Source organism: Olea europaea, unplaced genomic scaffold (genome assembly GCF_002742605.1).
Source record: "Olea europaea var. sylvestris unplaced genomic scaffold, O_europaea_v1 scaffold372, whole genome shotgun sequence".
NCBI classification, from domain to species: Eukaryota; Viridiplantae; Streptophyta; class Magnoliopsida; order Lamiales; family Oleaceae; genus Olea; species Olea europaea.
Genome location: NW_019256525.1, coordinates 408,117 through 432,053, shown reverse-complemented (window position 1 = coordinate 432,053; position 23,937 = coordinate 408,117). Strand labels below are relative to the sequence as shown.

General features: G+C 33.3%; 2 protein-coding genes across 6 annotated transcripts; one reads left to right on the top strand and one right to left on the bottom strand.

Annotated features, from left to right (window-relative positions):
* The first annotated feature begins 74 nt into the window (after positions 1-74).
* Positions 75-3,410, top strand: LOC111386773 (probable glycosyltransferase At5g25310). The gene is made up of 4 exons (XM_023011247.1): positions 75-769; positions 857-987; positions 1,424-1,856; positions 2,293-3,410. Exons 1-4 carry the CDS (start codon positions 371-373, stop codon positions 2,980-2,982), a joined length of 1,653 nt encoding a protein of 550 aa, XP_022867015.1. The 5' UTR covers positions 75-370; the 3' UTR covers positions 2,983-3,410.
* Positions 3,411-3,481: 71 nt separating this feature from the next.
* Positions 3,482-14,415, bottom strand: LOC111386772 (peroxisomal acyl-coenzyme A oxidase 1-like). Of its 5 annotated transcripts, none has more exons than XR_002701316.1 (16): positions 14,009-14,415; positions 12,457-12,565; positions 12,278-12,339; positions 11,564-11,773; positions 11,237-11,324; positions 10,912-11,074; positions 10,246-10,444; positions 8,735-8,932; positions 7,996-8,127; positions 7,140-7,260; positions 6,409-6,519; positions 6,111-6,180; positions 5,408-5,591; positions 4,776-4,998; positions 4,193-4,371; positions 3,484-3,829 (listed from the first exon to the last, which is right to left on the bottom strand). XR_002701316.1 is itself a non-coding variant. In XM_023011245.1 (15 exons), the coding sequence occupies exons 1-14, from the start codon at positions 14,144-14,146 to the stop codon at positions 4,789-4,791; spliced, it is 1,995 nt and encodes a 664-aa protein (XP_022867013.1). In that variant the 5' UTR covers positions 14,147-14,415; the 3' UTR covers positions 3,482-3,829; positions 4,776-4,788. The 5 variants fall into 5 exon arrangements, 3 of the variants coding, with proteins under 3 accessions (XP_022867013.1, XP_022867014.1, XP_022867012.1); XR_002701317.1 differs by having other exon boundaries at positions 3,484-3,818; XM_023011245.1 differs by lacking the exon at positions 4,193-4,371 and having other exon boundaries at positions 3,482-3,829.
* Between the last annotated feature and the right edge of the window lie 9,522 nt (positions 14,416-23,937).

Below are 23,937 nucleotides of genomic sequence, written 5' to 3'. Positions count from 1 at the left end.
TTAAACATTTAGAACGAGTTGATTTGACAATATACCTGTGTTCGTGAATCTGGAACTCTATTTCTGGGAATTTTCTATTGACATGGATAATTTTAATTACATGTAGAGAATTTGAGTCTTTTCTCCCAAGCCCATTTGACACTGCATTATGAAAATTTTCACTTGGCATTCATACATTTGTCTACAGCATACGATATTAAAATTTTTACTCTCATTTGTATGACAGATTCAAGCACTATAACATGCTGGAACTGTGGAATGGTTACATTAATCAACCAAAAAGATTAAAGTTTAGGATGTCTGTATATCATTTTCAAGGATGAAGTTTTTAAAAAAAAGGCTACAGAGCAACTTATTCGGTTAGATAGATATGGCCAAGTTTATGCGGCTAATTATAGTGGTTTTGATCAGAACCAATTGGAGAAAGATGTTTGTTGTTGGTGCAATTCTTACAATATGTAGTGTTGTAATACAGATTCCTTCACTTCCTTACCCACTGACCAAATGGATTTTACCAAGAACCACAATAGTTTCCTCCTACAAACATTTGAACACTGCAACATATTTGATTGAAAATCACCCTCTATCTGTTCAATATGCCCGTGCACTTGCTTCACTTAATTCTTCGGCAAATTTGAATCGCTTGGTGGTAATTTCCAACGAGCAGCAAAGGGTTTCTCCACGTTGGAGGAGAAAACAACATATGAAATCGACAATGGATACTCCACCATCACCACCTTATATTGTTAGAAAACTGCCTGATCACTTTGTAAGTTCCTTATTCTTGTCATATTGATCTTGGAAATTTCAATTATTTCAGTTACCTTTCTTCCTCAAGACTTTACATTATATGCAGAGGCACGTATTGTCATTGTCACCAGATGAGGCACTTGCATTTGCCAAAAGAGAGATTGAAAACGCCCCACTCGTTAGTGAAGATCCTGAGCTATATGCTCCCCTATTCCGAAATATTTCTACTTTCAAAAGGTACATCTCACTATACTCTTTTTCTACTGGAATTCCCCGAGTCATAATAGGTAGATTTATTTTGAAGAAGACTATTTATTTGACTTTACTCCCTCTTTCTTTGGTTTTATTTTTTATTTTTTTAGCCACAGCGGTATTAGTCCTTATATTCACACTTTTCACAATTTTGCTTTCTGCATGTTTCAGTCCATCCTCTAATATTTACTCCTAATTTTTTAGACAGAAATTCTTTATTTCAGCATGAATTTCCTCTTTTTTCCAATATATATAGACACTGCCTGAAAACAACGGTTTTTATATCAATTTGTGCTTTGAAATCAATGTTCATATTGCATCTTTGAAGAACACTGTCTCTCATTTGTGGGTTTTCTCGAGTTCATTTTTTGCATAGAATGTTTATATCAATGTCCAGTATTTCACATATGATTCATTTCAGGAGCTACGAGTGGATGGAATACATACTTAAGGTTTACATTTACCAAGAAGGGACTAAGCCTATTTTTCACGACCCTCATCTCATAGGAATTTACGCATCTGAAGGATGGTTTATGAAGTTAATGGAAGAAAACAGGCAGTTTGTAACAAGGGATCCAGAAAAGGCTCACTTGTTCTATCTTCCATATAGTGCACGCCAGTTAAAATCGGCTCTTTATGTCCCCAATTCACATAATCTTCGGCCGTTGTCAATCTTCCTGCGGGACTATGTGAATATGCTTGCGGAANAATCGGCTCTTTATGTCCCCAATTCACATAATCTTCGGCCGTTGTCAATCTTCCTGCGGGACTATGTGAATATGCTTGCGGAACAGTATCCTTTCTGGAACCGTACTCATGGATCAAATCATTTTCTAGTTGCTTGCCACGACTGGGTACGGTATCTTTTTGACATGTACATGTATACGCGTACTAAATATTAGCTTCTTATACTTAATCCACAGATTGTTATGGATAATAAGCAGTGCAAAATATAGCAAAGTAAATGCATACAGATTTATGCTGATGCTGGTTGATTCTCAATGTGAGAGGTATAACCACTTGCTGCCGATGAATTTTAAGTTTAATGACGAAGAGGTTTCAAGGTTTTCACGTTCAAATGGCACTTTATGAGTCCCTGTAACTGCATACTTCATAATTTAGCCATTACACTGTAATTAAGTTCTCTAATAGAAATGTCTGCCTGTTTCTGTTTCTGTTTCTGTTTCAGTTTTCAATTCTTCTGTTATTTTCGCTGTAGTTATATTTATTATTAGTTTTCATTTATCTCCCCTTTCTCTCAAGTCCGGTCTATTTCATTATTACCCACAGGGACCATATACTTTGAAGGAGCACGAGGAACTTAAAACGAACACGATAAAAGTTATCTGCAATGCAGATGCCTCAGAAGGAATCTTCAGAGCTGGAAAAGATGTTTCCCTGCCAGAAACTCTTATTAAGAATCCCCGAAGGACTCATAGAAATCTTGGTGGAAAAAGAGTGTCACAACGGCCATTTCTTGCTTTTTATGCCGGACATATGCATGGGAGGGTCCGTCCCATACTTTTCAAATACTGGAGTGACAAAGACGAGGACATGAGGATTTATGGGGCTTTGCCAAATAGAGTATCAAGAAATATGTCTTATCCCGAACACATGAAGTCAAGCAAATATTGCGTATGCCCAATGGGACACGAAGTGAACAGCCCGAGGATTGTTGAGGCCATATACTACGAGTGCGTCCCAGTTATAATTGCCGATAGTTTTGTCCCTCCGTTCGATGACGTACTCGATTGGAATGCATTTTCCGTCATTGTTGCCGAAAAGGATATCCCGAAGCTGAAAGAAATACTCTTAGCTATCCCTTTGAGACGATATCTTACCATGCAAACCAATGTGAAAATGTTGCAGAAGCATTTCCTCTGGAACGCAAAACCGGTTAGATATGATCTGTTCCATTTTATTCTACATTCAATATGGAAAAGCAGACTTAACCAGATTCAGATACCACAGTCATCATAATTCCCGGTGCCTTTTTCTTGCTGGGTTCTGCTGCTGAAGGTATAGCCAATCTAAGATGAGACGATGAACAGATGTCAAAATCTTTCAGGTAAGAATTGTTCGAGTTTCACAGGCTTATCCATTTTCTTGGTGGGAGAAGGCAAAGTCATTTGTAGATTGTCAGTAGAAGAGACTTGATCAAAATCTAGGACATCAGGGACCTACTTTGCATCAGACCTGCAACTAATGGAATATAAATCTGAATATTTGGTCTGATGATCATATTTTCTTTGCACTGGCAGAATAGTGAAGAGAATGTGTGTGCAAATTGATAGAAATTGAGACAGAATAGTGGAGAAAATAGAAATTGAAACTTTATTGTACACGAATCACAAAGAAAGTTACCTTTTGTACAAGAGTTACCAGTAATTATAAAACAAAATATTCTGCACTAACTATATAATCAAATTATTAGGCAATAATCTACGAAAATATGACAAAATCATGAAGAAAATGGAAATATGACAAATTTGTGATCTTATTTACGAATCCGAACAATATTTTTACTCAGTTAATTGTAATTGTAGTTCTTTCTTCTTCTCGAGGAATAATTTACATGTTGGACTCGAAGGCATTGGTGGACAAATTTCCTTCAGAATCCCCCATCAAGTTCAAGAAAGTGGTTTAACTATTCAGATCCATAGTTCCATTCAACTGAGAAGTCAAAGAATTCTTCTATATCAAAGCTCAAGCCTGTTGTAACTTCACTTTCTTGATCATCTGCGTCTTCTGTCCCACAATTATCCACTGCATTAATCTCAAGCAGAGTTGAAGAACCATCTATGGTTTCCCCCATTCTGTTTAGTTTCTTGCATGATGATGAAATAGAGTTAGTTTAATCTAGTTAACATAATATCTGTAACACTCTTTTTTAATATTTAAAAAATTCCCACTTTTTGGAAAAAGAGAAGTTACATTTAAAAATAAATAAAAATTCTTATTGTCTCGTTAATTCCCACATTCATTTAATCACATATAAAACAAATATTGACTCCAAAAGAGAAACAAATAAAAAGTAAAATTTACATTTGGTCCTAATAATAAGGAATGAACGTCATATCACGAAGAATGTATTTCCATGGTCGACATAAGAAAGCCAACTGAGTCAAGACTTTAATTAAAGATTATTTTTTAGAAAGTAAGTTAAGATTTTAAAAATAAAACCCACAACCTGTCCACGACCCTGAGGTGTATCGGCAGGGACAGGTGGTAAGTCAACCTGGTAGCCCATAACCGGGCAGTCTTTGCCACAATGCGGAGGTTGTAGCTATCAACAAAGCGAATTCCATAGAAATTGAAGTTGGCATCACCGTGGTGGTGCGGCCTTGGCTGTTGCATTCCAGGTGTGGTCTACAGTCCGCGGTTATACAGCAGAAGCGACCATTGGTGTAGGTGCAAACATAAGTTTATGTGTATATATAATTCTTTTGGATTAATCTATTTTGACAGAAGAAAAATAACAAAGGTTTACATAATCCTGAAAGTGTTTTAATTTCTCTAATAATAGGATGCCATGTGATATTATGTCAAAAATTATGTCAATCTTTATGTTATTGAAGCATGATTCAATTCTTTTACATGTCCAACATAATAAGATCTATTTCTAAGATTAATATGACATGAACAAGTACAGCAAGGACCAAATCCAGCTAAATCTCTGTTTCGCCACTATTTAGCAGGATTTCTTATATGTGAGAATAGAGCAAAAGCTAGCTACTTATGAGCAAATGAACAAGTTATAGTGCACGATATACCAGTCAACATTTTCTATAGTCTAGCAGCGCGGAGTTGTTGCTTAAGGAGAGGCCTGATATACTTGTGATAGCCATCAGGTATATCTGATTCATTTAGAGGATCCTTCCACGCTGCCTCGTAAAGTTTTGGATAGACATTTCCATCATAACGGCCAAGAATTGATCCTAAGAAGTGGTCAGTATAGTTGAATGCATCAACAAGAGCTATAGCATTTGGACGAACCTAAAAAATAGATCACAAGTTGGAAAATATGAATACATCATATTCTAGGATCCCACAACCATAACAAAAGAAATTGGAAAAATCCAATGTTGGCCACTGTAATGCCTGCACTTGTAGCAACTAGGACACCAGCCTTTAAAATGGAACACTTTAATCCTCAAGCTTTCAGTTTAGTTGCAGCATTCGTTCTCTAAATTGTTTCTATACCCTTTCTTTTTTCTTTTATTTTTACGTCTTTTTTAGTGGAGGTAAGGGTGAATTGCATTTTTCAATGTTTGTCAACATTCTAGCAGAAACCCATAAGGGCCATTCCTGAAACTAAACTGAAAGGTCAAGGATTAAAACGATCCATTTTCAGAATTTGGGACAGACCAAGTTACTACAGGTGCTACACAATGAAATTACGAACCTGCGAATACAAGGCTCTGAGCTGATCATTAGCAAGCGAAGCCTGCTTCGGAGTTATGCAGCTTGTAGCAATGAAATCACCCTGGTGCTTGTGAAGGAGAAATAGGTAATAGACACTGCATAGCATCTCTAATTGTTTCTTGACACCTTTACCGGGAATGTCCTGTTGCAGCTTCTCAATAAACCTACACAAGAAGGAAGTCTTTTTAACATTCTATAGCAAAATATCGAGAATGAGAGAGAAGACTCAGCATTCCACACTATTTTAACCACTCTTTAGTACACCAACTTGAAGAGAAAATACTCAGACAAATAGAAGTTGGAAGGTTCTTATTCATCCCATCATGAAAGATAATCAATGTAAACAAAGGCGCAGAAATAACTTCAAAAACAGTCATTTCGCAAAAAGTTAAGGAATCTAGAACAGATATTTAAAGTATAGAATGGAAATATTATGCGGTGAAGAGATACTACAGTCCTAGTTAACAATTCAAAGGCTACTTTTAGGAACTTAAGAAACAAATATTAAATCACTTCTACTCCAACTTTATCTATTCTATGTTGAGAACAAGATTTTGTTCGACAACTTAAACTAGACATACATGGCTGGAGAAATAAAGCTCATAAATGTGTGATGCCAATGAAATATTTAGGATTGAATTCATATATATTGTAAGCAAGAGAAGAATGAAAAGAAAGCTTACTTTGAGACAACAATTAATTGGCAGTGAGCGATGGCTGCCTCAACTAAATCAGCTGATAGCTCAGCAAAACCTGAGTGGAATAAAAATAAGGGAAAAATTAGAGGATATTTAGAAGCTTTAAAAGAAAGCAAAATTCTAATACAACAAGAACATGTTATTGATGATAAAGAATGCGCATAGAAAAAGCAATCAAAACTTTTTAGGTAACAGATCATTTAAGTTTACAACCTGATATACTAAATTTTAACAAAATTAAAATTGGATCCCAAAAAAATTCATTCTTGTCAAGTGAAAGCACCTTCTTCTGGATTGGCGAATTTGCTCAGATTTCGAGCACAAGCAACAGACATTCTGGCAGCCCTTGCCTCAAATGCCTCCAATACTACACTTGGCTTTAGCCAGTCCTCAGCTGCATGACATCAGGCAAATAGATATCACCAAACTTGCACGTGTATGTAGCTCATATATGAATCCTAATTTGAAAGAATGGTTTTCGGTGCCTACTTCCATGGGCAGTATTATATTTAGAGGAAACATCAAAACACTTTTAGATAGCCATATAGTGAGAATCTTCTGATAATCAACTCGTATTCAACTCATGGCTTATAATTAAGTTGGGAGATACACCTGGATTTTATAAAAAATAATAATAATAAATAAAATAAATAAATCAAAAATTCATTTCTCAACGTCTTTCTTATCAGATAGAAATAAAGTTTTGACAGCCTTGAAGAGCCTGTCGATTTCAAAGCCACAGCCACATGACATAATTTGTTTGTCTCATGTGAGTTGAGCATGTAAACATTATATTGGGCATTCGAATTTTCTTTCTTTCTTTCTTTCTTTTTTTTTTAATGGGCATACAATATATTTTTTTGTCTAGCATATGACTGGTAACAAATCACAGTCAGCATCAGTGGAGGGTCTAGCAACTAGCTGGCATTCATCATCTACCACACCTCGCTCCGGGTTCACTAGAGTGCTCTGGGACAGGTCAAGTCAGTTGTATTTTCAAGAAGAAAAATGTACCATTTTGTACATCGGAACAGCATTGCATTAGACGTTCAATTCTTCCCATATAGGCTATCGTCCCAACTGGCTGTCTCCCAGTTCCCAACTGTGAAGCTGTCTTCATGAGAAACCTAGCAACCTTCAGCAGGAACTAAATAATTTAGCAGAAAACCCATGATCGAAGAAATGTTTGACATTCAAACGATAAACAATGAGGTGCAAGTGTTAAATAAAAAATATGAATGTTCAATTTAGTCGTCGCATATGGCTAAATGATCCACCTTACTGTCACACTCCAGCAGACAAGGTACACTATACAGCATGAGGATAGATGTAACTAATGTCAAAAAGAAGAATATAACACAAGGTAGCAAGTGCACCAGGTTAACATCTTTTCACGAGTAACCACCAACATAAATTTGTAAACACATTTGGATCAGGCAATATTTGCAAGCAACAACAGTAAGGCTCCTATTAGCATTTTTGGCTCAATTGAGAAATACTTCTTAAAACACAGATTAGCCAAAAACAGAGCTGTTGCAAATACAACATATTAGTTTTAAAAGATCGATGTGCAATACCAAGTTTTTCAGTATACAAGAGCATGAGGCTCAGATTAGTCTTTTTGGCTCAAATGAATATGAATCTTTACATTTATAATAGGAAATCCAACATGAGAAAGAATTCAAAATGCGAAAGGGAAGGTAATGAAACTAGGATACTATTTTAGATATATTTCCCTTCCCCTCTCTACCAAAGGAGAGAATCCATTTAATCTCCACAGAACTATTTATTATTCAATAAACTCCGGTCATCTGCAGGAAAAAATTCTTGCCTACAGCCAACAAAGGTCCACAAGCATCATAGAGAATACCTGTAGAAGCAGCACAATGTTGTCTCCTTCATATGTACAAGCAGGAACATAAACTGTAAATAATTCTGGGAGCCCACTGCTACAGAGGTAACCATGGCCTCCACATAATTTTCGACATTCTTCAATTCCATCCTAAAAACAGAAAAAACGTGAAGCCTAAATTTAAATAGGAAACATGTTAAACTGATGGTTTGCAGATCCATAGAGTTAATGCAGTAAAAATTCTTCGTAGCATTTTAAGAGAGTGAAACTTTAAAAACCAGAAGGAAATGTAGAATCAGAGATTTGACAGGAAAATGACTTTCCAAGAGATTATTCATGTTGCAGTGCCAATCCAAGAATACCTCCTTACTCAATGCAATGAGAAAGATCTTGAAAATATATTTGGTCAAGCATAGAAGCAAAGCACAATCACTAGAAACATATCAAATTTTAAGAAAATCTTCTGGTGGAACACCCATAGGCTATACAATTTTAGGGTTATCACAATAGCAAACTTATGCCATGAACTCTAAAAATGAACACAAGCTTTACATAGTCATGCTAAACTCACACTTCTTACTGTCAGTTTACTCAATCTTTATAACAGCCAAACGTGTAATTGTAGAGAGTGAAGCAAAACTTTCTTTAATCAGTAGCAAATCACTCCAACTCATACTAAAAGCATGCAGCTTCCCCGCAGTCCCCACACACATTGGCGGAGATAGAGAGAGACGGTAAAGAAAACTTTATTACGTACAGCTGTGACAGAAGTAGTCAGCGACTTCAACCCTGCAGTGCATGCATGAACCTCAGGCAATGTTGAGAAGTCATTAGCCTGCAGTTTCTGGGTCACATCCGTGTATAGCCATTTTAGCCATTCACCAACAAATCTGAAGGCATAAGCAGAAGCTAGCAAAGGGAAGAGCCTACTTTGCTGAGTTTTGTAGTTAATGACCTGTAAACCGAAAAGGTCCCAATGGGGATTAATAATTAAGTTTACCTCAAATTACCTTCAAGATAAGCATACATTGCACAGATTTTAAACCAAAATTAAATTCATGAAGCATGAAATGAACATATTTTGTGAAGCACCAAGATCTTAAAGCATTCAGTCCATATCATACACTAGTCATATCAATCACCATAATACTTATCGAAGTCCATATTGCAGTAAGTCGTCGATATTCCCTCAGCAAATGTTGAATCCCGGAAACAAGTGACCATGCACACCAAATTAATGAATTAAATAGTCATACGTTCTTTCTGGTAAGTAAATAGTATACACACTAATTCTAGCAGCCGTAAATCATCGATATTTTGTATAAGTGGAACCTAAACTTTGTACACACTAAACACAAGAACAGAAGAAGATGGAGGCACGGGGTGGCTTAGAATATCATGTACAACAATGCAAAGAGACAAATATACAGCATAATGCGCCAATGATCTAGCAGAAAAAGGGGGAAAGGAAAATCTTCTACAGAGAAATACTCAAATATTAAAACATGCAAATGAAATAAAGGAAAGATTATATGGTTCATTAACAATACTTTCGAGCTTTGAAGTGTAGATGACTAACTCTGATCAAGCATGAAAATTTCCTTTTAATTTGTATTATTTATTTGTCATGCATAGAACATGAAACCTTCAAATATACTAATTCTTTTAAGTGACTATGGATACTTAATTTTACAACATAAAAAGACGAAAACATACACTGGCTTATCTAACATTGTCCCTAACTTCTCAATGTCACATTTGTAAAGTGCTGAGCATCGCATAAATGTCAAATATGAGGGTAAAAAGAGAGAATCTACCCAGGAAATGTAGGAGTAATATGTGGAATAACAGAGACGAAATAAAAGCATGTACAGGAAAGTGTTTCCAACACAAACATTTAATTTGACAGCCTTCCTCTAAATAACTGGACAAGTGGATCATCTCTGTAACAACTGCAGCTAAGGCGTGTATTAGGTTCGCTGCAGCACGATGAAGAAAGTAAGGAGCATTATCAATTTTATAGTAGCATGAAACTAGGTCACAGGTGAAAATGTTGAACAGGATGACTGGTTGACTTGTACGTGCTTGAGAATTGTAGACCAGTTAATGATACATATTTCACCAAATGATCATATATTTAACATAACACTATGTTAAAATAGCATTTTTTTTTTTTTTTTTATCAGTGAAAAAGGCATGCCAAGGAAACATTTCAAGATAGTCTACACATCAAATAGGACTTGGCCATCAAAATGCACTCCAGGATACCTGATTTTCAGGTCCTCCATTCTGTGATCCGAATTGCCTACGGACGGCACTATACCTAGTAGCAATACAAACAGCTCGTGACAAAGCACAAGAAGCGTCAGCTACAATTGTTTGTCGTACATAAACCATAGTCCCATAGACCAACTGCCGGGGTACATCAGATTGCTTATATTTTCCTTCCCTCGTAACCTGTGAAACCCTATAGCATTCAAAAAGAAATTTGAGTCCTAGATGATCATACTTCAAATGCATAAATACACGCAGGTAATTTCATGGTAAATGGACAATGTAACTAAACCGTGGGTATCGCTGGAATGATGGAACTTTTCAACACTTTTGCTGATGGATAGAAAAGCTTTCGATTAAAATTGAGTAAAGTGAATGTAGTTAAAGATGTTTGCGGGAGTAATTGCTAGTACTTGATATAGATGCCTCAAATTCTCAACTTCTGAGTTTTTGGCATGCCTGCAATTGTATTTGTACTCGTGCCAAAAAATTTCAAGGTTTTTAACAATAAACATCCAACAAACAACATGCTTCAAAGACCAATACCATCCCAAAGTCAACAAGACTGGCATCATAAATATTCATAAACTATCCCGAATGGAAAAATGATAAGTGTAAATGCAAAATAAATCAGTATACTTGAGTTGAATGGCGACATACCTCATCAACATTTGGTCTCTCGGAATACGTACATGATCAAATCTTAACACGCCATTGTCCATGGTGTTGTATGCTCCATTTCCAAATTTTGTTCCAATATCACCAAGGGTTATTCCTGGAAGAGGAGTATGGTCCTCCAAGTTCCGTAGTTGGACAATAAAGCCTAAACAGTATGAATACTTAGACTAACAGATCCAGAACCAAAATTGGATATCAATGTCTATAGAGTTTTTATATTCTTAACATGAACTCCATGGTCTTTATAGACTAACAAATCCAGGAACAAAATTGGATATCAATGCCAATAGAGTTTATATATTCTTACCATGAACTCCATGGTCTTTACCATCTGTAATAAGGCGTGCATAAACAACAGCATGGGTGGACACTTTACCTAGTCCACCAGGCCACCACTATTCAGAAAATAAGACAGAGAATAAGGACCAAATTCGAGAAAGTCGATGAAGAAAACATAGAATCATAAAATTCATAACTACACTGAACCCACACATGGTTGACGTTCCAAATAAGAAATTAAAAAGAAAAGTAGAAACTGTAGTACAATAACCAAATGCGTAGTGACAAAAGATCTCTCCCAATTTTCAACAAGAAAATGAAACATTACCAACCTCTTATCAACCATGTTACTTACTTTGCTTGAAGTCAATGTCGGACTATGAAGTATGAATTCGTCAGTCTTAGGGTTAAATGTTGCAGTGGTTTCAAGACCTTGTACGTTGGAGCCATGACCAAGTTCAGTTTGTGCATAGCAGCCAATTATTTGCATCTTATAGGCGAACGGCAACCATTTTTGGTGTTGTTCATCAGTGCCCTGTCCCTTTATGGCAGGTATAAACATTCCCTACATACCAAAAAAGTGCAAGTGAGTCAAGAGGCTGGAGCAGTTTATATTGAATGGAGGACCTAAGAAGCGAGAAGGGAACTTATCATGGATTGAAAATTATTGAAAAAGAAGGGACTCTTAGTTTTCATATATGGTGCCAGGTATCAGATGGTAAAAGATGTGCTTGTTTACCTATATGTCATAAACGTTTATAAAAAATCAAATGCACGAATTGGAAAACAGAAAATACAAATTTGATTTTTTATTTATTTATTTATTTATTTTAAAGATAGAAAGCAACTAAAATGAAACAATTTTTAACACAACATATAAAAGCATATTCCTCTTTTTCCAAAGCACGAATTCATGTTGCATATAAACAGCTACAACATTTTCTCACTTAAGATTATCCAATTTAAACTACAGTTATCAATATCTAGCCTTCGTAAGTGGAATTGATTGACATGTGATAGCTATGTATTAGTTACAAGAACATAGAAAATCAAAAGATAAAAGAAGTACCCAATGAAGATCAGTAAAAGCGGGCTCATCAACATAAAACCTTAACTTAGCTGCCTCCTCTTCTGCAGTAATTGAAATAGTGAAGTCGTGAGATGAAAGACAATCATATGGAAAAAAAAATAAAATAAAATTTGTCAATGTACAAATTGAATTACATCAAAAGCTAAGTAAAGGGTTACCGGATAGACGAAGTTCAATAATCCGTTTCCATGCATAAGTTGCCTTCCTAATAGTATTCTTAAACAATTCTTTTCTTGGAAGCATAGTTCTGTCATCCTTTCGGAAAGCCTAGATCCCATAATAGCACATTGTTGTCATATAGACTTAAAGAAAAAAGTTAAATAATCATTTTATCAGAATTATACAGCTTCTCTTTGAGATAAATGAAAAATAAAAGCATAAGAAATATTAAAATGCTTTAGCTATAGATATCTTCGTAAATCACTTTCAAATCAATATTCATAACAAATAATGACATCATTTCATTAAATGCTTTCAAGCTATACACATTTCAAGCACTTGGCCGAATCCAACCACATTGTTAAACACCTTTGAATCTCCCGTGCTACATGAAATCCTCTTCATTCTTTACTAGTTCAAGATTCCTTGTACTTCTTGAAAAATCGGTTACTCGGTCAATTAATTTATAATACTTCCATGCACGAGTCCATCCCCAAATCTCCACATTTATCTATCCAAACAAAGCCTCACACAATGCCCTAGACATTGAAATGCTCAGACAACATGAATACTCAAACAAGATTCAATATTAAACCTATTTAATTGCTAGATAATTAGATGTGATATACTCAACAAAATTTCTTAGCACAAATTGAGTAGTTCCTTCTTTATATACTCATTTAGAAATAGTATTCTATGTTTCCCAGTAAAAAATCCAGATCAGAGTTGTAGTTCAAGTCATGTAAAGAAGAACGGCTCATCAGGGAGCACAATAAAAAAATGTACTTGTCCTTCCCAAATCAGGGGCGGAATTGAGGGGGGGATTATAGGGTCAATTGACCCTCTATATTTGTTGGGGGCGGGGGGAATTTGTTTAGCTTTTTTTGCCCTTGTTTGGGCCGCATTCTTTTGGAAAAATACATTTTTCAACAGTATTTTGATATTATTTCAATCGCACATTCTTCAATAAAATAATATTACACTCAAATCCAAAAATTTTCCTTATTTTTTAACCACACATTTTCCATCAATACACTATTCAAAAATTCATTCTTCCAAAAAATGGGGCTCAAACAAGGGCTTTTTTTTTAGCTTTTTTTTTTTTTATTAGAAGGTAGCCTATAAATTTTATTTTTAACCCCTTAACTCATGTCGTTTGGTCCGCTCCTGTCCCAAATTAAATCTTTTTTGCAAAGCAGTAATTCATAAGACTATTTTATTTTTAAACGTGAAAAGGGAAAGATCAAAATATTAAAAAACTTTGATGGAACTATTAACTTTTTGGTTCTTTAGGCAAACATTTGTCACTCGACTGAGAAGTCAAAAAGGACTCAATTTAGTACAAAAGAAGTATCAAAACATGCCAAAAAATTTGTCAATGCTACTTTTAAAGAAATCATACAAAATCAAAAATTGTTCATACCAATTGTTACGCGCTGCAATCAGAATCAGGAACCCTAATTAACACTACTCATTGTCCAACGTACGCCAAAATTACAGAACTGAAAATCAATTCAAAAAAGAAAAAAGACGCAGAAGAAACAAAATTACCGGATCACTGGCGACGAGCTTAGAAATTCGATCAGAAACTTCAAATGCGTGGCGAGAGCCCGCCCATACATACTTCATAGCATCCACATCGAACTGAGCCCTCTTCCTCTCATCCGAAAGATAATCCACTCGCTCCATTTTTCTCAGAACGCACCAACAGACCGACAAAACAAAACCAAAATAACAAAATCCCTGCACTTACATACGCAAGAACACGTTTGTTCTCTTGAATTTCCTGACTACTTCACGAGATTTGGCTTTAGAAAAAAAAAAATCTGGATCTATATCTATTTGTAGCAAATGTTGAGCTTCCCCATGCCAAATAATTTGTTCTATAAGGTGGTTCGGTAATAACATAACATTTATGACACATCAATTGGGTATATAACACGTGATTTTAGTGTCTCATTTCAAAGAGTGATAAATAAAGTAATTGTGAATTTACTCAAACTTGTGACTAACTTGAAGAGTGATTATTTATATAATTTTTCTATAAACATTGTCATAGAGGGGAACTTAGCATAAGTCTAGTTTTTGATTTTCATTATCTTTTCTGAGTTGAAATTTGTTGTCCATTTTTATTGTTTAATATGTTGTTCATCTTATTGCAAATTGACAAATCATGAAAAATTAATTTGCAATTAGGTGGACAGAATAAATGAACATCAAATCTCAACTCATCTCTTCTAACACGAATCTAGTCTGAGAATAGATACATTACTTTTATTTTCTAGTGAGAAAAATGCATCCCATTTCATTGGACAATGAAGTCTTGGAATCCACTATCACCATAGTGCTTATCACGAGTCTAGTTGACACTTATCCCACTACTTTATTACGAAGTAAATGAAAATGCATTCTACTTTATTAGGGTGTTTGACATCCATTTTTATGAAGAAAAAAATGAATTTTAGAATAGAAGATTGATGAAAAATGGGTGGATGAAAAAAAAAAGTTTTTGATTTATATGTAATATTATTTTAATGAAGAATGTGTAATTAAAAACAGAGAAAATATGTATTTTGATAAAAATGATAATCAAACGGGGCTAATGTGGTGGTTCCACTCCCACCCTTTATGGGTGCTAGTATGTATAATTTGAACTCAATTTACGTCTGCAATAAATGCATCATTAATGCATATAACCCATCTAATTGAACTTATTATGTATTCGTTTGACATGAATTTACCTTTGCTTTTACTTTTTGTAGAGAAGTTTCTTGAAAAATGTATCTTAATTATCACAGTTATTAAGATTAGACTGAACGTTTCAACCCGAAAACCCACGAAGCGAACAGTGATCCAATTCAATTGGCATCAATTGGTCCATTATCTAAGGATCTGGTCAAGAATCACTCAAATCGGTCCATAATTGTCCAAGTAGGGCAGGTTGAGTGGAAATCGGATCTGATTCAATCTATGTCGATTGTTACCAAATTGGTCCACACCAATATTCGGCCTAACAATGGCTCAGTGGTTGAATTATTGACCCATCGGTTGAAAAGACCCAATGATTTGTTCAAGTCGACTATTGGAACGTATCCGATGACTATGTTAATTAATGTTTGAAAACTAATTTTTAAAATAGGTTTTTTTTTGAGCAATTTTTAAAAGGAGATTAGAATAAGCTCTTTTATAAAATTAGTCAAGTGAATTCAAAAGTAACATCTGGATCTTAGAAGCTTTTATATTTTGTCACCTAAAGCGAGATTTAACATTATACTTCTTACAATTGTGGTTGAAAAATAAGGAAAATTGTTCGATGTACGTGTAATATTATTTTATAAAAGATTGTGTAGTTGAAAATAAGAGATGAAAGAATATATTCTTGGCATAATCTACAATATAATAAAAGTGTGGACTGAGGAGAAAGTTTTGAATATCAAAATTTCCCTTACATATTTACACCCTGTTTGGCCCCCATTACCTGAAAATGGTAATGGGGGGAATAGTATTTTTTAGAAAAATGAGTGGTTGAAAAAGAAGGTAAAGTTTTCGATTTACGTGTAATATTATTTTATAGAAGATTGTATGGTTAAAAATAAGAGAGAGAAAAATGGAATGTAATGTAATTTAATTTAATGTTAATCAAACAGGGGCTTAGTTATATGTCAATTCTACATTTATATATTTAATATAGTACTATTTAATATCCATTTAAGTGTAATGCTATTAATTAAATTAAAAAATATTTTTTAATTTCTTTAAATGGTTATTTAAGGCCAGCATTCGAGTTCCTTAAACAATATCCATTTTTCAATTTCATGATGAATAAATTGAATTAATGCTCCTAATAAAAATCTCTTATATTTTTAGCTATATGTCAATTCTACCCTTATATATTTAATATAGCACTATTTAATATAATTTAACTTCATTTAATATTCATTAAGTGTAATACTTATTATTTTATATTGGAGTACTTAAAATTTTACATTAATCAAATTAAGTTTAATTTCTTAATTTACATTGTTTAAATTATGTTTACCACTTAAAATTCAAGCTCACATATATAGGTGTAATTTTATTATAATTATGTAATAAAATATATTAAAGGTTGCATTAATATAATAGTAGATTAGTTATCATATAAAATAATATTTTTAATATTTTTAATATGATTATATATGTAGATGAGCTTTGATTTTAAGTGATTAAACTTAATTTAGTTAACCCAAAATTATGAATACTCCAATTTGAAAAATGAACTCCATACTTAAAAGGAGACCACATGAAATTAAATTTTAATTAATCTATTATTAATGCCACCTTTAATATATTATAATGCTATTATATACGTACATGTATATATCTTATATTATTTATTATTTATGTAAGCTTCATTTAAAATCAACGTTCATCTACTTATATAATTATATTATAATTACAATATAAAATAAAATAAAATGTGGAGATAGATGAGAAATGTTCAATTTATCATTTTGTCCTCATATAACATCGTCAATATTTTCATTCAAAAATTATAAATTTCACGTTTAAATAATTAATAGTCGATAATATAACTATTTAAATACAAAGGATGATTAATTGAGAAGAAAAAAGTTCTCAAATGTGATAAACATTTAGGAGAGAAAGAATCAATGATGGAAAAAATTATCCATCACTATTAAAAACCTTACTAATTACTCATAATAATTAGAAGTTACCCATACTTCTCATATTTATATCCACACACTAAACACAAGTTTTGCATCTCAATTACACATTTTCACTAAATTCAATTTTTTAAGTATTAATAAAAATTAATATTATGCGTTTTAAAAAATAATTAATATAGTATTGAGTATTTATTATTTCGTGTTCATTTTTATGTAAGCATAAAAATTGATGGTAATCATACTACTTATTATATATAAATATATAAAGAAAAGAAAAAGATTTTTATCTCGGTATATTTAAATAAAAAAATTTTATTCCTCCATTTGTATTAATCACATTCAAATGAAAAGGAAAACTTTTGTTTAAGGTTTTTCACTTCGATATCTATTTGAATGTAACTTTGATTTCTAATATAAAATAGATGCTATGGATTAATATGGCAATCATGATTAATATGTAAGTCTTTGTTTCTAAATATGTTTAGATAATATACTTTTTATTTTTATTTTTTAGGTTAAAAAAATTTATGGTACAGGCAAAATGAGTATTTATTTTTTTTAATTTGAAAATTATTTACGCATCTTTAGTTTACTTATACGTAAACATTTTAAACTTAATCAAATGTACATCTTTAAATTTGATTTTTCTTCGTGTTTGTCAATACCACAAAATTGATTGATGTCATAATAGTTGAAAATAGGAGTCCAACCATAGTCTAGCATAAATAAATAATTACATTTCAATTTATTCAATATTTTCACTTTACGTACGTAATTTTCATAAAACTTTTATTTATATGTATGTTCTTTAACAATTTTAATTTTTTCTTTTAACATTTTACGTATATCATTCATTTTGCACATAAGACGTGCTTACTGCTAGTAGGAGCCAAACAGGGGTTTAAGTTATGTTAACTTTTTGGAGATTGAAAAGATTAATGTTTGTACCAACATTATGATATTTTATTGGAGGAAATCTAATGTGACTTACGGGTTTGTTTACTTGTAAAAATTTGATTCAATGCACCAAATTGGATCAGGACGACTTCATATTCATCAATGATCCTCCTTTGCTTGTGATCAAATGTAACTTTTAATAATTATATTTGACAAAATAATTAGAAGTTCCAGTGTTTGTTTTTTGATAGCTTAAATCACACATTCATTGGGATTTTCGATTTTTATATATTTTTCAACAATATATTTTATTAACTTTTATTAAAATCTATTAAACATTTATCAAAAGTTTTGTCAAATAATCCCTTAATTACATCAAGATATGCTAAAGTCTCTTACTGAATCCACATTAACCTAGAAATTGCAACAACTAATTCATTGTAATATTTGATTTAGTAGCAATGGTTAGGCATATGGATTCTTTTCTATTCACAAATGTTTATATCTTTGACCTAAATGATTTCATTTTTTTTCTAAATTCTAATGATTGTTGAGAGTTTTAGCAGTTTTATCCTATGTGGCAGTTTATTAATTAAGGCACTAACTTTTTATTAGTTTGTCACCCATTGGTGTTTCAAATAATACGCTATCATATAAGATGACTACTGGTTATCGTTAATTATGAATAACATTATTCAATTTAAATATCAGTAGATCTCACTAATTTATTGTCTAATGAAGTCACTAGACAATAAATTAATCATTAGACAATGAATCAATGAATTTTATTAACACCTAGACTGATGTTGATGTTACGTAAAACAGCCATTTAATATGGTATGAATTTAGTTTTACGTCAAGTTAATGTTTGTTGGAAGCTAATGGTGAAGATTGCACATTGTCACTATTCTGATAAAAATAAATAAATAAAAATATTTTAATTAAGTAATCAAAAAATTAATCAGAGGGGATTTGAATTTTCTATAAAGCAAAAATTGAAGAAAAATCAAACTCCCGGTTAGATCAGCCACATCCACTATAAAACTGTCGTGCAAGTAAAAGGGAAAATTGTAATCACGGTACCAAACATTTCACTTTTATGCATACTTGATTCAAACATTTCATTTGTGCCACTCACAGTAACAAATCTTTCAAAAAATTAGCACCCGGGGTCCAAATAGATGGTTTTTGTTAATTATCCTTAGTTTGACCTCTTTTGACCAATTTAGAAAGGGTAAAAATGTATTTTTGTATTATTCTACCTAAAATAATTATATTAAGTAAATAAAATATCAAAAAAAGAAAAAAAAATAAAAAGGTTCTTCTTCCCTCCACCCCACCCCCACTCTCCAAAACCAAATTCGAAAGCCACCACCACCTTTTGCTGTAATCATTGGCACCACTACCTTAATCTTTATCCCCAAGGCCGCCTTAAAACTAGGCATAGCCAAATTCTTCTACTTATTCTTTCTCATCCTTGAAGTTATTGTCCATCGATAGATGCCCGAGCTTGGCAATCGGCGAAGCCATAGCTTCGACCGAAAAGCTGAGAAAAAGAAAATGGAATTTACTTCGAAAAGAAGCTGGAAACCATCGTGCAACATCATCGGCACATTTAGAGACCTGAATCTACCGCAAATTATCGGTTAGGTCTCTACCTCTTCCCCAAATCCGTCTCCATCTTTTCCACCCGGTACAGACTCTAGGCTATGTTGGGTAATTGCCTCAAAAGTCAAAAGTTGGAGGACTTCTATTGCAGATAAGAAAAAGGTAGTTATTGTATGGAAGACTTTTAATTAAAATTGATAGCAGAATCCTTACAGAATTTGATCTCCAATTTACAGCCGATTTTGGAATCTTGCACATGAAGAAATTGTTGTTGAGTTAAAGGAGTTTTGTTTGAGTTTAAACTAAACTCTTCTACTTGGTTATTGATCTTATAAATAGTGGATGTATTTCATTATTTTAGGTATAGCCAAAGAGTTGAGCTGAGAGAAAAATATTGTGAGCCTAGTATCTTGAAACTTTTCGTACATTGGGTAGAAAAGTAGGGTTGGTAAAACTCGGGTTTATTTTTTTCTTTATAATACTTTGGGATTTGGTTGGTGAATGAAATTCTATATGATTGTAAAAAATTTTCATAAAGTGAAAAGTTTTGACGGTCCGTTTAATTTGTGCATTATATTCTTTATTTTTCTTGTTTGCTAATATTCTTTTGAACAACAAAAGATCATGCGGGTAAATAGAAATAAAGGGAATTAGCGTAAAACTTCCCAACAAGTGGTATCAAAGCATTAGATGGTTAGGAGTATTGGAGCAACAAAAAAATATGTTGTCATTGAAACATGACGTAGATAAATTTGACAGAAGAATCAATTTTGGCTTGTGACAAGTACAAGTTAGGAATTTATTGATTCAAGTTGGACTGCACAAAGCTTTGAAAGGAAACTCAACCAAGAGTTCTGGCAAGATTGACAACTCCATGAAGAAGAAAGTAACTTGTTGGAACTACGGTCAAACTGGTCACATGAGGAAAATTTGTCTAAAAGATGAAGTAGGGTCGGCTAACTGATTGGGGTCGGACAATGCGTCGGAGGACGTGGATGTGGTGCTGCAAAGTAAAATGAGAACATCCTCATGACATGTTGTCATGATAGAGGATGTGTTCTTACTGGCGCGGGTTAGCAAATCTGCACATAGCATTGACTGATGTTTGATGCAAGGTGTGTAGTATGTGGTGGTGTTGTGATGTCGATGGCTGATGAGCTCTCTGGAAAAGTCAGTGGGAGAGTTGCACTATAACTATTAGTAGGGTTGTTTCGACATGTAGCCAATGAAATGCTCGGAGTTCGCGGATAATTCTAAGTGGTTATACTCATATGATGGAGTATGAGACCGTTAAAGTATGTTAAAGGCTTACTGTTTTTTCCAAGTATTGTGATTAAAAGCTGTAGAAGAGATGACAAGATTTTAACTCATTTTTGACAAGGTAGAGATTGTTGGGTAATTGCCTCAAAAGTCAAAAGTTGGAGGACTTCTATTACAAATAATAAAAAGTTAGTTATTGTATGGAAGACTTCTAATTAAAACTGAGAGCAGAATCCTTGCAAATTTTGATCTCCAATTTACAGCTGATTTTGAAATTTTGCACATGAAGGAATCCTTATTGAATTAAAGGAGTATTGTTTGAGTTTAAATTAAACTCTTCTACTTGGTTATTGATCCTATAAATAGTTGATGTATTTCATTATTTTGAGTGTGGTCAGAGAGTTGATCTGAGAGAAAATGTTGTGAGCCTAACATCTTGAAACTTTTTGTACATTGGGTAGAAAAGTAGGTGTGATAAAGCTCGGTTTATTTTTTTGGGATTGAATTGGTGAGTGAAATTCTATATGATTGTAACAATTTTTCATATAGTGAAAAGTTTTGAGGGTCTGCTTAATTTGCGTGTCATATTCTTTAGTTTTTTTGTTTCCTAATATTTTTCTGAACAACAAAAGATCCGGCAGGTAAATAGAAATAAAGAGAATTCACGTAGAACTTCCCAACAGGCTATACCCAAAAATAACGCTTCAGTTGCTTTAATGAATTGCCCATTAATAGACTCAGGACCAGACCCAACAACTTTATCACAATAACCAATTCCATATTGAGTTATAGTGAACTTACAAGCACCAAATTCATCTACTGGATGCCAAATAAATTGCAGAATACCAGAAGAGAACCAATGCCCAGTGCTTCTTTTTTCTCAATTAATTTACTTGTACAATTTAAGAGTGATATTTATATTGTGGGTTAGGAATTTTGATAGAAAATGATTCAATTGTGTGCAAGTTTAGAGTGTGTATTTCGTTAATGGATGGTTTGTAGTATGTGGGTGGAAGGAGTGGTGGTGGAAGAAGCGATGACGTCGGCGTGGGGGTAGGGTGGTGGCGATAGCGTTTGTCCCTACCACTGGTGGTTTCGGTGTAAGGGAGTAGAGGAAAAAGTGGATGGTGGTGGGTAGTGGTTTTTGTGTTTGATTTTTGACTTTTTTATTTAATTATTAATATATTATAATTATCTTTTTAATAAAAAAAGGTAAAGTTGTAATTTTATCCTTTTAAAATTAGTCAAAATTATGGTCAAAGTCAAATCTTTAATTGACTAACTGTCAAACTAACAGAAACCATCTATTTGGACTCCAGGTACCAGTTTTGTTGAAGGTTCGGTATTGTGAGTGGCACAAATGAAAGATTTGGGTCAAGCATATGAAAGATTTGGTACCATGACTGCAATTTTTCCTGAATAAAATTAAATCTACATTATCTCGTGAAGTAATCTCAACAATTATCTGAGTTGATCGAATTTACGATCTTTTCTTAAAATGATTTTGCTCCTCTAGTGTTGAAAGTTTTCAAGCAATTGCATACAAAATAGAAGGAATTTCCATCATCCCAAAGGAATTGACGAGGACACTTCAGATTTGCAAAATCGAATTTCGAATTAAAGAGTAAAAGTTGTAGAGCTTTAGAAGGGAAATTTCGTGACCCGAAATTGGATCATTTATGCAAAGAGGAGATCTCAATTTTATAATCTTTGGACTTGGTCATTCATTTATAGGACATGAAAGAGTTGTCATTTTCCATGAAACAGTGCAGATTGTGGTGCAACACTTCAAAATAGGGGATACAACTCTTAGTTATGAATAGTTTCCAAATGGAAAAGCACAATCATTTCTAGACATTAAAACTTCAAAATATAAGATTCATTTTCATCCTAGTGCCTAGACCATTAACCGAGTATCGTAAAGTTACAAAAATACGATTTGAAATAACAATACAACGCCCGAATTTCAATTATAGGAAGAAAGCAGAAAATAAATCTTGAATCTTTTAATAATTCTTGAATAATCTTCTTGTATTCAATGCTTCCTCTTCCAAAATTCGAGTAAAGGCATTGAATTTCTATGCAAATACGTGTTTGTGAATCAATGCCTCTCTTCGCTTGAAAGATAAAAATTTCTGGTTATAGTCCTAAAGTAGAGTACAATTCATGTCCAATCATCATTCCAAACAGAAGCCTAAATAAAATGTACGAGAAAATATGATTATGTCTCGCATAAGAATGTGATCACATGGTTGTTTCATGTTAGGTACAGCACTTGGGGCTGTATAAGTAGTGCTGTACACTTTTACAGTCAATGAGGGGACCCACAAATTTAATATTAATGTGAGCCCCCTCAACATGTAAGGGGGGCTATATACTATGCTGTATATCATGGTGTACGAATAACTTCTCCCTTCATGTTATTACCTTGCTTGCTATCATTAGATTCAAACCCAGCGATTGCAAGGTTTTATCATTTTTCTTCCAAAATCATTCAAATTGATCCTCAGTCAACTTTTTAGTTTGCCTTTGGTCATTTTTCATCATTGATGGCGAACTTTCTAAAATCTTCCAAATTGGTCCCCGAAACTTCAGTCATTCAAAATTAGTCAATCTCAAGTTCCAAAAATGTGGAAAATTTAATTTTCAAACTTTCCAGAAAGAAAGAATTTCACCAAGCGAAACTTGTAATTTTCCTATGATAGCTTTCTTTTTACTTCTTAGCACTCCCGTGCCATTCAATTAGTTTTTGGTTGCTCCAAACCAACTCCAAATAGTTCAAACTCACCGTTTTCCGCACTAGTTGAATCAATTTCCAAGAAATGAACATAATTACACTTAATCAAGTAGAATTTTGCTCAATTCATCATAATTTATTATGTTTAAAAGAACGAATAAGTTTTTAAACACTAATCATCCTGAACTTTTAGAACAACGTGATTCTCGTATTAAATTATAAAAAAAAAAAAAAGTACCTTTGTATAAATACATGTTTTTCTCTCTTGCACACTTCATGAGGATGGAGTTTTTTTTTTTTTTTTTTTT